The sequence below is a fragment of the Anguilla rostrata genome, chromosome 1, assembly GCF_018555375.3.
Source record: "Anguilla rostrata isolate EN2019 chromosome 1, ASM1855537v3, whole genome shotgun sequence".
In the NCBI taxonomy this organism is placed as follows: Eukaryota; Metazoa; Chordata; class Actinopteri; order Anguilliformes; family Anguillidae; genus Anguilla; species Anguilla rostrata.
This window is the reverse complement of record NC_057933.1, coordinates 26,001,083-26,019,141: the sequence shown is the minus strand read 5'-3', so window position 1 is coordinate 26,019,141 and position 18,059 is coordinate 26,001,083. Positions and strand designations below refer to the sequence as shown.

General features: G+C 42.0%; 1 protein-coding gene across 3 annotated transcripts in view; it reads right to left on the bottom strand.

Annotated features, from left to right (window-relative positions):
• Positions 1–955: 955 nt before the first annotated feature.
• snap25b (synaptosome associated protein 25b) overlaps positions 956–18,059 on the bottom strand; it is a 43,646-nt gene continuing 26,542 nt past the window's right edge. For 2 of the 3 annotated variants that reach the window (XM_064332043.1, XM_064332052.1), the window contains exons 4-8: positions 12,436–12,484; positions 7,546–7,663; positions 4,232–4,357; positions 3,047–3,191; positions 956–2,475 (exon numbers count right to left, since the gene is read on the bottom strand). In XM_064332043.1, coding sequence (XP_064188113.1) covers positions 2,407–2,475; positions 3,047–3,191; positions 4,232–4,357; positions 7,546–7,663; positions 12,436–12,484 — 507 coding nt within the window. In that variant the 3' untranslated portion in view covers positions 956–2,406. Of the gene's footprint in view, positions 2,476–3,046; positions 3,192–4,231; positions 4,358–7,545; positions 7,664–7,845; positions 7,964–12,435; positions 12,485–18,059 lie in introns of all 3 variants that reach the window. The other variant, XM_064332062.1, reaches the window with a different exon arrangement.

Below are 18,059 nucleotides of genomic sequence, written 5' to 3'. Positions count from 1 at the left end.
ACTAAAATGATTATCTTGGTGTCAAGGTTTGTGTATGTTGCTTAAAAGCTCAATTTGATAAACGGTGACCATAAAACCTGGTTTGAATGGACGTTCCAATGCTGAACTTTGATTGACACACACCAGTAATGAGTTTGACATGAGAAGAAGGATGCTTGTTTTGAAGACTGCCATACATATGGTTATGGCATTAAGATGAATGAAATTATGAACTCCAGTAAGTACTGAAACATTTTGGATAAAAACAACCTGGTGCCCTCCTATCCTCCTCCCCCAGGAAGCTCAAACTTAGCCACAAACAGATCTTTCCAGAAGACAGTGACCCAAGCAAAATTGACCAAGAAATGGTCAGTTGACCAAAAAATTACTTTTTCACTGGCCATCCCAATCTTCAGTCTTGAACTGGTTGAAAATCTGTAATTGGAATTGAAGTGTGCAGGTACAGAAGCACAGCCTGAAGAATCTTGAAAGATTCTGTATGGAGGTATGGTAAAAGATCCCTCATGGTATGTGCACCAATTTTATAAAATTCAAGAGAAGATGATTCAGTAGTGTGATTTCTGCAAAGGGGAGTGTGCACACAGTAGTGAAAACAGGGCTGACAATACAACACCTTTCTTTTCACGAATAGAATTGTTGCTTGTTACAAAGAAACTCACTGAGAATGCTGATTTCATTAGCATAAAAGAATATAAATTTCTGTTTTTTTGAGCAAACAATATAGTTTGTGACCTACGTTGTTTATTTTTTTAATACCTTTTTTGCTCATCTTTATCAAAGGTGCCAAAATTTTGGAGTGCACTGCATATACTATAATCGTAACATATAATTGCTGTGATTAGACTGAATACAAGTATCAGGTGTGATGAGTACTAATACTTCAGTAATTTGTGTAGACAGACCTCATCACGGAAGTGTTAGGACACTCCAAAGACGACCAAAATATTCACGCAAGTCGAGGTTTATTACTTTTATTCATTTCAACTAGCTACAAAATGTCAACCACTTCACAAACCAACAGGAAACATAAGGAGGGGTTATATCACATGCGTTGAGGAATTTTGATCTCACAGTTTAACCAATGTTATCATTCAGTTAAGGTATTATAACCATCTTTTTATTTGAAATACTCAACATCTCAGTGATTTGGTGTGCATAGCTCTAGGTACAGAAGCAACAAAAACGATTTGTATTTTCTTTGTTTTGTCGGGGGATTATTTCCCCCTTGATAACAAACCACATGTGGAGAGCAAACAAACAAGATACGGTCTTCTTAAAAAAGTAACATCTTTCGGAAATATGCACCTTATTTTTGCAGTCTTTTTTCATCGTGAAGAGCATCCAGACTCTATAATACAGTACAACAACCAGTCCCCCTCCTTTAATCATTTATTCAACAAATCCATTCAGCTGCATATTCATTTACAAAAAACAGGTCGTTGTTTGTGCTACAGCCTTATTGTATTTTTATTGTCATTTTTTTGAATTATTTTACAATGATGATCACGGTCCATGAATACATATCGACAGAGAGTGGCACTATTGCAAACTTGCAGGAACATGAGTACTCGCAACTGAGTCCTAGAATTCTGAGCATGCGATTATTGTCAGTTTGCCACTGCCATATTTTAAGATAACTTTTTTTTTTTTCCTTTTTTTTAAAATTCAACATTTTATTTAGAAGATTCTAAAATCTATCATTTGGTCATGCAATAATGCACAAATCACATCACTCGAAAAGTGCAATGTCTATTAACGGATACGTCATCTAGTTGCATGTTGCCTTAACACGGACTTAAAAAAATATAAATAAATAAATAAGTAAAAACATGATGAGGGAAAGAAACTGGGGGAACAACAGCTGTGAAATTTTGTCAGTCCTCGACGCTCTTTCACTCTCTCTCTCCTCCCCTCCTTCAGTTACTGCAGCAACACTGAAATAAGGAGCGTGGTAGCAGCGTAATGGGATGCCACGTTTTACTCAGACAATACTGAAATACTGATAAGGAAAAAGATTTTTGTATAGCATTCCTACAATAGTTGTCATCCAGCAAAGATATATATATATATTATATATAAATAATATAATATGTATATTATATATATATTAAAAAAAAAAAAAAAGAATGAAAATTTCACGAGTGAGCTAGAGCCATCAAATCAGCACTATATACAACCTTTGGAAAGAGAGATAGACAGAAAAGGAAACCAGTTTACTAGGACTATCATTTAAAAAGCAGACAGACGACACAGAACGACGTTTACAATGGGGGTGGGGTTTGGGGCAAGGGGAGAGGGGGTTTGATATGTGCATGTGTGCAATCCTATTAGGTAAATACCATGATAAAAGCACGTTTGCACTGTTCCAGGAACAGTGCAGAGAGTGAGGACACTTCCTGTCTGAGCTTAGCCACTGCCCAGCATCTTCGTGGCCCTCTGGTTGGCTTCGTCGATCCTGGTTTTGTTGGAATCGGCCTGGAAGAGGAAAAAGGGGTTGGGTGGAAGGATGAGTTGTATTGAAGTCATGTTAAACTTGAGAACAGCTTGGTAATACACAGTTGGCCATGTCCCAGCAGGGATAAGTTGGCTGGGCTTCCTCAGGTAACTACCACATTGGTTCTTCTCAGTGACATACATACACAGATACATACATACAGGAGCAGAGACCAGAGGATATACGCAATACAAATTCTGAGCTGTTATAATCGTTTAGTAGACTGACCATGTTGAGGGTTTACAGGGCTGTTTATAGTGTCAGAATTTTCAGAATAGGTGTTGCTATTACGTTCTATAAAAGATGAACAATCAGTCTTCTGTGAGAGCAGAGACTTCTGATTGGCTCATGCAAGTCCTTCATTGCCCACGCACAGTAGCTCCACTAATTGTTGCCTATGAAGCCTAACTGTCCTACTCCTAAATATAGCCAACCTCATGACAATTTTAGGAAATGCCAACTTGAAGAACAGCAAAATAACTGAAAAATCCATTCTAATTAAATTAATTAAGGAATAAATAAGGCCTGGGTGAAACTCGGCATTTCCGGTACCTTCTCCATGATCCGGTCGATCTGCCGGTTCTGGGTATCGATCTCATTGCCCATGTCCAGGGCCATGTGGCGCAGGTTTCCAATGATGCCTCCCACCTGCTCCAGGTTCTCGTCCATCTCATTTTCTCGGGCGTCGTCTGTTACCCTGCAGGGAATACAGGAGTGCGCCGACATTAGTGGCAGCACCAGGGTCGGGAGGCATGCTGTTTCTTCATGACATCATCTAACGTACGACACAGGGCCCGAAAGGTCTGTATATGGTAAGGAAGTAGACGGTATTTACAAACAAGAAGAAAAACGTATGCATACCAGTCCCTTACCCTGGTGTAAATCATTTTTGCGTACACTTAATCCACAAGGTCAGATGCAGATCAATACATTGTAAGACCAGAGAAACTAAACCCAGTGTTTCAAATTCCTCTTACCATTCTCCTCTTACCCGATGATACCCACTGCTCGACAATTGGCTACGTCCCAGGTCATGCTGCGCTAGACACCAACTGCAGCTGGCGAACCAGCGGCGATTACTTTGAGTGAACGTCTCCACCCACCCCCCAAATTATCTCCCGGTCTGACCCCGCGTTTCCATACACGACGCAGCGATGAGTCAGAGTCTGACCGTTAGACGAATCACTCGTGTTTTATACAACGTGACTCACACTGGTGTTTGCTGCTGCATTGAGAGGTAACGCCTGAAGGTTGTGTACGGTCACACACACCAATGCCCCGCAGGCATTAGCCGTTAGCCCCGGGCCTCCAGTCAACGGCGACGGCTCGCTTCCCCGTGGCCGTTGTACTGCTGCCGGTACGGCCGCTGGTGCTGCCGCATTGAGACTGTCGGCTCCCGACACGCCTTCGCATCAGGGTTTTGGAATGGTTTTAATAATTAAAGGGGCGGAAACTGCTTCGTGCGCAGTGCTGAGGGATGCATTCCTACAGTCTGGCTCTGAGGCTGTGTCGGTCTCAGTTACAGTAGCTAGGACGCATAGTCACAGGGAAAGCTAGTTATGGAAAAATCTGTACCCCTTGTGTTGTCTGTATACAGTGAAGCGCAGTGAGTGGGGGGCAGTACACGGGGAAGAACAAGATGGCTCGGAAATAATTAGCCCAAGCGCACGCCGGAGCCTCACCTCCTTCGCACACACACGCCCACACACACACGCACACACAATAAGCGACTCTCACCTGCGGATGAAGCCCCCGCTGATGGCCATCTGCTCGCGCTCGTCCACCACGCGGGCGGGCTGGCTGGCCACCACTCCATCCTGGTTATTCCCCCAGGCCTTCTTGTAGGCGTCACTGCCCTTGAGTCTGTGCAGAGAGGGGGTGACGGTGACCACAGTGGGGCAAGCTTAAAATCGCCGCTACACTGGCTAGAATACGATTGACCATAAGACTATAAGACCAACAAGTGGACAGCTACATAAGTAAGGCATAATTATGAAAGTATATTATATTAATTCGTAAGTACTTTTTTTCTTGAAGGTTATAAATGATGCCACACTGATGACACCACACATCCATTAGAGTAAGCCCTGTACAGTATAACCCATCTAGACAGTTATTGTTTTAGTACACTTAAAGCATGTGTAAATACAATGGTTAATTTCCATCATGGTTAATCTCCACTCTGAAGGAGAAAGATAACATAGAGGACAGGTGGTGTGAGACAGACAGTATACGGAGAGACAGGACAGCTACAGACACCGTTCACACTCACAGGATGCTAGAAAAAAGTAACTTTCTGAAATGCGCTGAAATCTCACAGGTTAAGCACTTCAGAAATGATTATTCCTTAAATTATTTTAATGGTAATCTAATTCCAGTAATAATAATAATAATAATAATAATAATAATAATAATATATTTTGTTGTACAGATATATCATGATGTACAATGTACAAAGATATTATGGTGAAGTCATGACAGTACAAGGGCTGACTGCAAGAAGACTACAGTGCTTTATTGAACAGAAGAGCAAGAAAGAAGCTTTCACTAAGGCTGCTGGTGCAATTAAGTACTATGCTAACAAGCTACTCACCAAGTGCTATTGATTTTCTATGACTTTTCTTGCTTTTATTGGCTAGTACCACAGTAGCAGTATTTGTGGGAGGTAACTGTTTGATTTTAATCTGTGATTGGTTCTTGAAGCTATAATGTACAATGCATTATTGATTAAGTTCATTATTTAGAGCTGATATGTGTTATGAAGCCCATTTCCGTGGTGACGGCAAGTTGGAGTGAGCCAAAAGGGCACCTGCAGACACCAAAGGTGAATCTGAGGTACTCAAAAACTTGACATCTTGCTGAGGACAGCTGGAGGGACAATCATGTCTTCTAGCCCCTCAAACTTCAAATCGAATCGTAAATGTCAGATTACAATCAAAGAGTTTTCTAACACCCTCCCTCGCCCAAAATCTCAGACAACACAGAAAAATATGGATAGTATGGGTGTTATGTTCATGGCCTGTGGCCGAATAACATCGGCCGTCAACCCGAGTGCAGGTTCCCTTTCCCAAACGAAACACCAACCTCAAGTTTTTGCCTGTGCCAAAACCTTGTGAGGGAGAAACCGAGGCATGCTTCCAGTGAGCTGCTGTCCATCGGGCCTGTTTCTTTCTCAGTTCCTTTTCTGAACGTGGCACGCTAACATCAGTGCTGGCTAATGTTATTTGTGGAGTTCTTCACAGAGATGGACTCTGAAGTATGTGTTCTTCTTGTTTGAGCGTGTTTACATTCTCACTCAAGTGTTGGGGCCCAGCACAGAACCAGAGATATTTTGGTGCCGTAGCAATTCCTGTGCACCACAGGACTATTATCTATTTGATTTATGTATTTATTTGACCTGGACACTTTTCTACATGGATGGCATATATTTCACCAGATTTTAGCTTGAGGCCTCTATCCCAATGTCTCCTTCCTTCAATTCACAGACTAATACATTAATTTGAGTATCCTCAATTTACCATACAATTATGTAAACAACAGTTATAACATTAAAATTCTATTCTAAAATGTTTAAAATCTTTATATTTACTCTCTTCACAAAATAAAATTCTACATTATCTTAGTGTATGTTTGTCATCCAATGAATTACATACTGTATTTATTATACCTTTCATGTATCAAATAAGCAGTAAGAAACTAAAATTATGTTCCCAAAGGATGTGTTTAGCTACAATTTACATGTAAAAAAAGGATCAAGATCACAGCCGTCACTTTTATCTTGTCACCAGTACCACCATCAACAAAATCATTACCGGCATTATCATCATCATAATTTTATTCATCATTGGTTGCATCGGCATGCACTGCATTCAAGGGATTTGCTATCCAGCTGAGCATTTCATTGGTATTGATGGATATGCCATCAAGACTACGGGAGAGAATGCAGAGGATAGCTGGATACCATTCAAACAAGTTACTCTACACACCTTGCATATGTTCTGTCAGCATGTGCATGAGTACTCGTGTTTGTACAAGATATTCAATATTTTAGTATTCAAAAAATACATTTCACACTGAAAACATGCATTATATGTGATATATATTATATCTTATTTTAAGCATGTACCTAAAAATTCTTATGTCAGTATGTTTTAAACAGAATGAAGCTTTCATATAAATGTATTTATATATCAGCTCATGCTAGGGTTGTGGGCCTAAAACTGTGGGGATTAGGAGAAACCAGAGAGGTGAGGTGAGTGATTGCTTGTGTAGAATGGGCGTGAGTAGAGTGCTCCCCCTTTCCCCCGACCCCCCAACCCCCCCGTTCAACCCCTTGGGGCATCATGCTTCCCGAGAACCCTATGTTTCAACATCAGAGGGAAACTACCATCCGCACGTTACTGTATGAGGACACGCACCCTGTTCAGGGGGGTTTCCCATTTGAGCAACAAGCAGGGCCGAATCAAACAGATACAGCAGAACCCAGCAGCAGGATGTGTGAGCAGTCCACGGGAAACGCCACCAGCAGTCCTCACTCGTCCACCTTGTCATGGAACAATCGTGGAAATCGGGATTTACGACTGCGATGTGTTCCCTTCGGACTCTGTAACGCCCCCATCAAAGGCTGTCATATCCCTGTGTGCCTGTTGTAAAGACCTTTTAAATGTATACGTATATTGGCATTACATGTGGACGAGAGCAGAACGGGGCCTTGTCCCCCCCGAGAACGTGCGGATTGGGTGAAGGTGCTGAAACAGTGGCGGACTCGGTCCCGACCCGTGGATCACTGCAGCATGCCTCATTCAGAACCAGCGCTTCCCTCCGTAGGCCACGGGCTACGGGGTGGGCCCATCTGCATTTCGATGGGGTGTGTTCCACATGCCTCATGCTCGTCCTATCTCGTGTAAAACCCCCCCGCCTCCCCCACCCCACTGCTCCTCCCCTCTTCTGGGGAGGCCTCGGCTACCACTGGAGTGTATTGGCCATTAAGGAAATGAATTCTATGGTTTTTGGCAGGCAGGCAGGCAGGCAGGCAGGCAAGCAGCACCTACTTGTTACACGGACATGAACAAAGACCACAGAATTTTCCTAGATCCGTCAAATTCTTTTCTGCTTCCTTCATGTCCTTATTGATTTGGTCCATTCCTTCCTCGATGCGCTCCAGTTGCTCTGATTAAACACAAGCATTTTATCCCCCACAGAATGAAGCACGTGAGAAAAGAAAAGAAAAAAGAAAGAGAGGACAAAGAAGAGAAGACAAAAAAAAAATTTCAGACATTCACTGTGACAAAAGGTACAACGTCGGACACCACCACACACGCAAGAGCCTAGGGCACTTGGACAGTACCTACTTGTTACAAGGACATACGAAAATGCCACAGCATTTCCCTAAATCTTTTAAATTTTTCTCGGCCTCCTTCATGTCTTGGTTGATATGGTTCATGCCATCTTCAACACGATCGAGTTGTTCTGGTCAGGACAAAGGGATGACAGCAGTGGAATGAATTTTATTGGCTCTACAACAGAAACATGAGTAATGAGCTCTGTGCTGTAATCAATAACTACAATGCATTTAAAAAGCTTTTATGCATTGGTATGGCACAGTGCGGTGTATGCAAGGTCTCCATTGTTAGAAAATAACCAAAAGTTCTCATATTAAAACCCAGAATATACTGAGCTGAGTTCCGTCAAATCAATAAATTACTTTTGACTGTTATGAGAAAGATATGAGAAGCCTGTCTTTATGTCATGACATCGCTCAGACGTTTTTAAAACAAGCAAACAGCGATGGCAACAACGATGGACACAACAAAAAAAGCAATAAAAAGGTTGTTGTGGCATCCCTCCATGGTTGCACAAGTGAATCTGCACATAGTATGTTGTGTACTGACCTCAGTAGTCACTTTAATTACCCCCATGAAAGTGCAACAGGCTGTCAGTCTGCAGTGAGTCACCTAGTGCCCTGTCCACTGATTGGCTTACAGGGTTAGGAAGACCATATGTGTGCGTATGTCTGTGCAAGTGATGGATGACTCTGCATGACGTGGAGGTGTAGGTAGTGAATATCAGGTGGGGTGGCGGGGTCTACTCATGAGAACGGTGTAGTCATGGAAAACCACCCCTTCTGCCATTTTGGGGAAGGTGGGCAGGGGTGTGGAGTAGGGGCTTGTGTTGGGTGTTGGAGGACAGGGGTTGGGGGTTGTGGGGGGGAGGGGTGCAGGAAGGCTGGAGCCTACTGATTGATTACAAATTTGTAAAATCCCTGGGGTTCAGCAATGCAGAGTGTGTTTGCACAATAAAAAGAAATTCCCGCATATGTGGATAATGGCTTGAGCAGCAGAGAACAAAAGAGAGAGAACGGCTGAACTGTTTCGGCAGATTTTTTAGACTAACCAGATTTTGAGCTCCATATCAACACGGAACAAGTTAAAGGTGAAATATTTCATTATGAAGCACCTTATGAATATTCATGATTGGGCGTGCTCAAGGGAAATACGATGGATGGATACAATGCAGTAGCAATGGTTGCTCTGTCCCTGGGCAAGCCTTTTCAGAAAAATTCATAAAGTGTAATGCAGCACTGGAAACTCCTGTTACCAACCAGAACCTCCAGTTAGGAACTAGGGAGGGTGGAAGGAATACGGGAGCTCAACATCTGCTAAGTGTATATGATTGGTGCCATTTGGTCATCTGATTTTAACAACTCCTTTTAAAGTTGGGACTTTAGTTGCTTTTCCACCGCATGGTACCGGCTCAACTCGACTCGACTTTTTTGGTTTTCCATCGGGCAAAAGTTGTGGAAAGTACCTGGTACTTTTTTTGGTATCACCTCCATCGAGGTTCCAAGCGAGCTGAGGTGATACCAAAAGGTGACATGAAAACACTGCAGACCACTGATTGGTCAGAGCAACGCGTTTCATGCGGCGTCGCTATATGACGACAACCAGCTACATTGACGGGGGTACTGTCCTCAGTGGAAAACTAAGTACCTTCTACCAAAAGTGAGTAGAGTCGAGTAGAGTCGAGTCGAGTTGAGCCGGTACCACGCGGTGGAAAAGCGGCTTTTATGAGCGGGGTCGCTGAGTTCAGTACGGATTCTGCCCGTTTCTGCAGCAGTGCAGCCGTTCCCAACCTCCCGAATGCAAACAAACAGGCTAATAGGCTTTTGAGAGATAATCCCACAGAACAGGGAGACTGGGAGAGATTAGTGGTCAGGAAGAACATGACTGAAGGAGAGAGAGAGATCTTATCTCTGCGATAGCCAACAGGAAGTTGCTACCAGGTGGCGCTGTGCAAAGCTAACCCTTAAAGCTAACCCAAGAAGAAGCTATGCACTTCAACCATCAGCAAACAGACAGGACAGATGAAGTATTATGCTAAAGCTACTGGAGTTGGCCAGGGGCTCAAAGTGGCCCTGATTCAGTCACAGTGAATAACGATTCCACGATTCCATGGAAAGCACTTAGTAGGGGCTCTGACATTTCCTGTATTTACACTCATGTGAATTTTTCATCTGTGTTTTTATCTTGGATGCACTTTTTATCTGTATTTTCCACATGTGGCACACATGGACCTTCAAACGAGAAAAGTTAAATGCGCTGATTCAAAATTTTTGATCACCGTTGCTTTGATCTGTCCCAGATTTTGAGGAAGTGTGGTTGAGCCCACTTTTGGTTAATTACTACCGGTAAAGCATCATAACCGCGGTTCACCGCGGGAGCCACCTGGCTGACTCACCCAGTGACTAAGTGTCTAGGGCTGTAGTCACAAAATATCAAACTGGAATATTAATTATTGGAAACGATGCACTACTAAGATGAACTAGAGAGAAACAAGAGTATATAAGATGTATATTTGGGAAAAAATAGTATATCTTTCTAGCTGGAGGGCAGTTCAGCTTCCATGGATTTCTTTTCTGTAAAGCTGTTCTGGGTTTTTGGATGATGCATGCAAGGGAGAGCCCAACAGTAATTTAGACAAGCCCTTGTGAATAAGAATCGTTTCGATTATTTCACTCCGGGACCTGGGGCTCTAGTCATTTAAATCTCACGATTGATTGTGCGGGGGCTGTGTGGGACGACGTGACATCCATAATTCAGGCAACTGAAGGGAAGGCAATATGTAGCACTGCCAGATTAATTATGATTCCTCTTCCATATGGAAAAATCCACTTGTGGGTATAACACCTCTCACCCCTCCCTCCCTGAAGTACAGACTTAACCAGTATTCTTTGCTGCTGCCTTTTAGAGAAAAACTGTGGTCAAATGAAATTTTTGTCAAACTTGCTTTTCAAATTTTACATATGTAGGTGGTTCTGATGGACTATTATAAGAGACAAATCTGTCTCATTGATAATTATATAATCATAATGATTATTTTGTTCTTTATTCATACCAACCTTTAGTTGCACAACTACTAGTATAGGGAGCCACAATTTGCCTATTTGGAACAATGAAAAAATCTTCAGCAAAAATATATGTATTGGCAATTTGACTAGCTAATAGAATTTTTTAATTGAACTGAGTTCTTATGATTTGGCATGCATCAGAACCACCACCGAGTCTGTAAATACCATACAAACACAACATAGCACAAACTATAGATCTGAATGTACCACAACAGCCCAATAGGTATCATAGCAAAGCAAAGCATTTAACCAGGGATTATACAAAATTGAACAGTTATCACTGATGGTAAAGAATCTGTTTTGTCATTACCAGCAAAACCGATCGTTTTTACCCCCTTCATTAAGAGGGCATGTTTTAGCACATTAATCATTGTGCTACACCTTTGACATGCGGGCCTGTGGAGTCCTTGATGTTGAAGGATCCTTTTCTCCGTAATATAGTAGAATTTAATAAACAGGAACAATTAACTCAAAGCCCTGTAAGAACGCAATGTTCACTGTCATTGTAACACAATGGCCTGGATTCGATCAACATTCTTTCTTAACTTTCACGCAACAAACAAAGTGTTCGCTTATTTAATTCATGAAAACAGGTAGCCAAATTAGAAAAATTGCTAAAATTTCAGTGATTGCCAAATTTGCAAAACTGTATATAAAAGAAAGTAAAGGATGAATGTTGAATGAATCTCAATGTCAAAGCTGTTCCTAAAAGCAGTAGAAAAGAAGGCAGAAAATTACAGCATTTCTGTAAAATATGAGCAGAAATAACAGGCAATGATTACATAAGGTTTCAACAGAATTTCATCTGTTCTGGGTATTCTAATAAGATCGTCATTCCATGAAAAGGAGCACGATTCAAAATCGCTGATGCAGAATCCGAACAAAATTGTCAGGGACAACTTGCCCTATTAAATTACAATAAAAAGAGGCCATTTGATGCCTAATAATTAACATAATTACCTTTACTCTGAAACTCAGTTTCAACATATTTCTAATTTTTCAAACTGGTTTATTATTGTTTAAAGAAATCTGATATGACAGATATTGCCGTTAGTCTCAAGCAATGCATTTTTAAGTATTTTTTTCACCCCTGTCTAGAATGCCCAATCACGCCCTTGGAGAGTGCAGACATATGTCGTCTCCTTCAAGGCATAGGATGTTGTTTCTTTCCATTCTGTGGTCCACAAATTGGGCTTGCACAAACATGAGTTGGAGGACATGCAGCTTAATAGGTGAACCGCAAGTGACCAATTCACCAGCAGGGGTCACTGCCATGTGATGAGACACCATCATCCGGGGTGGCTGAATCCATCCCTTCCTGGACAATGCTAGTGCCAATTTCTTGACACTGCGGCTACAATACCAGACTGTGGCAGCAACGTGTTATTTAACATTTACATTATGAAGCAGTACACTCCCGTAAAGGTCCAAAATTGTGGTTAGCAATATCAAGGTCCTGAACCCAGAAGGGTCAAAAACACATCATTAACAATGAAGAGGAGTTGACCTTTGACCTTTGCAGTTTCAGACTTACCTCCCTGCTCGTCCAACATGACAAGAGTCCTGATACCAGCATCTTTGCTCTACTCCCCGAGAACCACAGCAAGGAAAGGTGGAGGAGACAGCCGAGGTGAAGGAAAGAGAGAGAGAGAAAAGGGAAGTGAAGAAAGATCTATAAGGGAAGGACACTCATGAGTTCAGAGGAAAAAAATGGTGGAACCAAGTTAGCACTAAGCAGGAAAATGATGTCACACATTGCCCGAGAGCAGCCCAGTTTCACATTATAACAAGTGTCCTTAACGTGACAGCAAAGGTTAGCAGCAGGCCTAAAGTGGCATTAACTGGCGAAACCCACAACCATCTCACTGATTTACAATGATGGAATGAGTGAGGCTTCTCAATATAATGAATGGTTACCATTAGCCTTGTCTTAACCAAGTGATAGAATTTCCTCTCCATAAAATAATTGCCTGGTTCAAATGAATGAGTCACTGATAACACAAGAAACAGCTTTGGCCGTTTAGGTTTTTTGTCAAGCCCCACCCACTCATCGCTGCTGTATTGTTATTTTGATAAGCACACATTGTTTTTTGATAATTGATTTATTTGTTGGGCGGGGATGGCTGAGTTCTGAAAGCACAATTCCTTTGGAGAATCTGTCTGGAATTAAATTTACAGTTTGAGCCCAGAACACACAAAAAAAATGTATTTAATTATATTTTTTAACCACCTCCATGACTGGAAATGTTACAAAAGAAATTACTAGATTATTTAATATAATATAATAATTCCTAGCCCCACATTGGTAGAATGAGCTATGAGCTACCTACACTAGTCAGGACTGTTGAGTTTCTGTCTGTCTTTAGCAACTCCCCTTCACACCTCCCCTTCATTCCTCCCATTGCTTTCCAAAAGCACTTACCCCCCACCCCCCCAACCCCCACGCAGAGTTTCCGAAAGCATTTCTGACAAACATGTCCCCATCTTCAAGTTAGACAAATGAATAGTCAAAGAAGATTCATCCTTTAGTCCCTGCAGTGTACAGAGGTTGCTCAAACAGTAGGAGCCCTCCAGCAAACTTGAAAAAAATGCACAAATTCAAAAAGAAAATTATAGCTGCTACGTTTTTGTTTGTGTCTCTGTGTTCAGTTACGTTTTGAATGCTTGAAGCCACAGATGGAAAAATTCTGTAAATGCAGTTTGGTGCAATGAAAAGTGTTGCCTCAATGAAATCATATGCGGCACCATTATTTTAATTGGACTGTGAGCTCAGAGGCCAAAGCTGTCTGTAAAAACAGAATGGGGATTAAGAATCATGAATGCGGCATTTGTACACTTCAAGGACCTTGTGAAATAAAATGAAGTCTGTGTCGAGTTTGCATAATTCATTGAGTTTATTTTTGGCTGGACCGCAACAGTGGGGCCAGCCCTACAAACGCGAATGTCTGTGACTGAGTGACTGAGTGATGAAGTTACACCACTGGTCGGCCGAGTTATGAAGTTACACCATTGGTCGGCCGGATCATGTGTGTTAGGTCCAGCCATATACTAGGTTTTAACCTGGTCTCGTTGTCTTAGTTCCGGAGTGCTTTCTGTTATTCGTACTGGAATCCTGTAGCTATCCTGCAGTTCAATAACAAATCAATTACTGAAATGTCCAAACATTTGGGTATCATCTCAGCTATGGGTGAATGTAACTTAATAGACGTGCACTATAACAACTGCCTAAAAACATCCTTGACATATTCACCCTGTGAATGTTGAATGATTGACAGCTTTAGATACAGGTCTCCCTGTCATTTGTTTAAACATAATAGCAGGTGAAGTTGGGTGACAGGAATTCACTACGGGGTTAGACTGAAGGGTTTATTTTTTTATATAAATGCAAGCTTATATAACTCAGTCCATTTAAATAATATGAGCTCTAATTAGGAATTATTGAGCAGGAGGCATTGTTTTGAGCTTACCCACAAGGCAATGTGCCGTTTTGCAGAACATCCTCTCAGGGAAAAATGCTACGTCAGCTACAGCAGAAAGTATATACACTGCACCAGATATTCCCGTACGCGACTGCCTCACTTACTGTGTGGCTGCCTGCCTCCCCCTTGAAGGTGAAGGCGCAATCAATTACAGTCAGCGCTTTTGCAGTGAAACTAATACTTGACCTTTTAAGGCTTGAAAATAATACAAATCTGATGGCTGGAGGCAGGATCTCCGCATTGAAAGGGGCCAAACGAAACTGATAATTAAAACGATCAATTCTATTCAGCCTTGGGACTGCGGCAGTCACTTACAGTACTCAGCTGAATGGTAGACATAGATTACCTCACACTGTACATCCAGCAATGGCCCTTTCTAAAGCAGCGTGCCATGCTCAATCATTATACACAGGCCCCACCGACTGTACATGCATATTTTATAGCCTGTCTCCAGTACTAGTGTCCATTACCCTGCAGTCGTCTTCCATTTCTGTACTGCTAATTGGAGAAAAACACGATGTGAAAATATCATTCGGGGGAGCGAACACAGCCAAAACACCTTGACAATCTCCTGCCGTGGGAAGGGCTGTGATATGATTTTTAATAATTCTGAGGCAGTAAAATTAGTTCACTGCAGACAGTGCTCAATTTGGATTGGATCACATAAAAAACCAAGGACGATTAACCCTATGGCAAAAAGTGCAACTCCAATCCATTGCGGGGATTCGCTGAGGCACTGCTCTAGTGCTACAGCCGTTCCGGAATGATCCAGGGAAAAAGCCCTCGCCTGTCCCTGTATTTCCCAAAATACTCCTGCTCTGCTCAAAATCTCAGTTTCAGGGTGACTCTTTTTCTGTAAAAAAAAAAAAAACAGATGAGCCAGTGCGTGCCATGCCTCTGATGCAGTGCGACTTGTCACGTGCCCTTTTTGAACAGAGCCCAGTGAACAAAGGCACATGGTATAATATAAAGGATCAGCTACCTCTCTGACGGGAAAACACACAGGGCAAATTAGCAAAATTGCTCGGGCTGTGCGACCTACTTCTTACTCGCACTCTTGTTGAAGGACATTACATAAAAGCAATGGCTTAAGGGACTAAATCAAGGGGTTTTGGTACAGTGAGGCATAAAATCAAAATGGTGGAATTGTGGCTTTCTTTGCAAAATACTGGACAGAAGGCGCTCTACGCAGGCGCACAATCAACAAGAAATATTGCCTATAGCTGTCACAATTTGCATCAGTTTTGACCAATCCTTCAGGCAGTGGCGTGTGTCTGATCTGCGAGTCTGGTAGGCTGAAACACATTTCAGACCATGCCCATGCTAATCTCTCTGGAATCAGGGAACGATGATGTAATGGCATGTCATTGCTCTCTTCGTCGCATTCTACTGGTTACCAGGGGTGCATACCAATCGCTTATTCTTTTCTCCTTTCCTTGTCTCCTTTACAATTGGAATGTACCCATGTTGACAATGCGTGATACCAGATGTCAATTTCACATATTTTTTGGCCCATTACTAGGAAAGGAGGCCAGGAAAGGAAGCAAGGAGGTAAAATATAAGCAGTTGGAACGCACCCCAGATCTCTGGTCTGAGCTTACGGAACAGCAAAAGGAACTTACCTACAATCTATTAGGAAACCTCACACTCCAAGCTTGGCTGCTCCACTGCACACTACTATTGGTTGTGATGCTGATAACTTTGTTTTATCCCAAATGTAGGATTTAACTCTGTGAGAAATTTTGTGCTATCTATTTGGATAAGAGTGTGTGCTGAATGCCTAAATGTAAATGATGGCACCATCTTACACTACCCGATCATCCAAAATTTGAGAATGAAGAAAAATTAGCAAAAAAATAAAATAAAATAAATAGACAATTTTCAGAATTGAACAAAAAGCAAGTCAGGATTAAGCCACCATATCTTACATAGAAAACAGGAAGACTTCCGCAGCATCTGGGGAGCATTAGAGGGAGAAAGTCTTCCCGGTTACTGCTGGCATTCAGGATTTTTCCAAATGACTATGCAGCTCAACAGACGAAAATACAGTGGAAGTTGCTTCTCGTTTACTAACATATAGAGGAAAGAAAATGTTAGGCATGCTCAGGGCTCCAAAATATCATTATCAAGACTGCACAATCCTGGTAAACATCTAGTTTATCCACTTTCTGAGTCATAATCCCAGTGTTTCACCATGAGAATTTGGGGGGGGGGGGGTGTTGGGGGGCTGCGGTATAAGCTTGGTTCCCGCAGGTTCATGACAGGAAGACTGAGCTTTAGCGAAAGCTTTATTGATTTTATCTGCATTGAGCACTACTACACTGATCCTCAGTCTAAGAGGCTTCCGTAACACACTGTCAATCACCCGTGTCAATGAGGGAGGGACTGGTGAAAACTCTGAGCCAGTCCTTAAATACTTCTGAGAAACGCATTTTAAGATGGACTTCAAGAAGCCCTTAAAATCTTAAGTTCTGTATTTACTTACTGACCAAACGGAAATAAAACACTTGTAGTCTTTAATTCTGTGCATTGGGTGAGAGGCAGGAATGAACTCTGGACAGGTCACCAATAGCAGTACAGGTATTTATGCATTTCTCAAACCCAGACTACATGTATGTACATATGCAAATATGTATGTACTATTTATATGTATGTATTTCAGTTTGTGGATATATATACAGCTTGTATACAAGGATTTGCATCCATAGTGTAATATGCATATCAGATAATGCATAGCACAGCATATAAAAATGTGATAATTGACATGCTTATTGCCGTGAGCAGTTATGCGAGGCGTTGTCCTCATCAGCCTGTATTGGGTATTAATCGATACCCTGCTTGTAGCTTATCTTTGCTCGTCTGCGACCTCTGTGAACAGCCGTATACCTCACTCTGCCCCCCCTCCTCCCACCCCCCCTGCTCCCCCAGACTTAGGGAGGTGCTCTCGGGCTGTGATATGAGCACGTTGAGCTATGATCGATATGGCCTTCTGGGAATGCGCTGCAGAGGCCCAGCGTGTTCCCAGAATACGTCCCGCTCCCCATCCCCGCCCCCCGCCAGGTTTCTCGTCAGTAGATATCGGCTTTGTCTGCACCAGCCAGATCAGAGCTTTTGTTCAGAAATCGCGTTGGGAAGCTGAACTGATTGTGCTGTTTTGCCGGGACTTCGTTCGCTCGGGGATTCACCAGAGGCCAGGCCGTCTCTCGATGATTCCCATGTTTCAATCAACATTTGTCCTCAAGCTTTCCTTGCAATCATATTTAGGTTTTTGCATTCTTCCTAAAAAACTGTCTGGCGAGTTCAGCAATAAGAAAAATTTAAGAACTGTGTTTGCTGAAAATAATTGAAAATTAAGTCAAAACTGAGGGAAAATGGTTCAGGCTGATAGCATACCAAGGAACAATAAGAGAACTTTACTTTATCCTGATCCTTTATCCTACTGCCAAGAAATGCATCTTATTAATTGTTGATTTAATGTAATGTAATTTATTATGATGCAAATAAATAAGCAAACAAACGTGTTTGCAATATGGAGCAATAAGTGCAGCTGTACAACAGAAAAAAGATTTTGACAAAAAAGATTTTGACTCATTATCATCGAAATGTGGTTTCAGTCAAAATCACCAAGTCGTTATTCAAAAAAAAGTAATAAATAAATAAATTGACCAGATCAATCTGG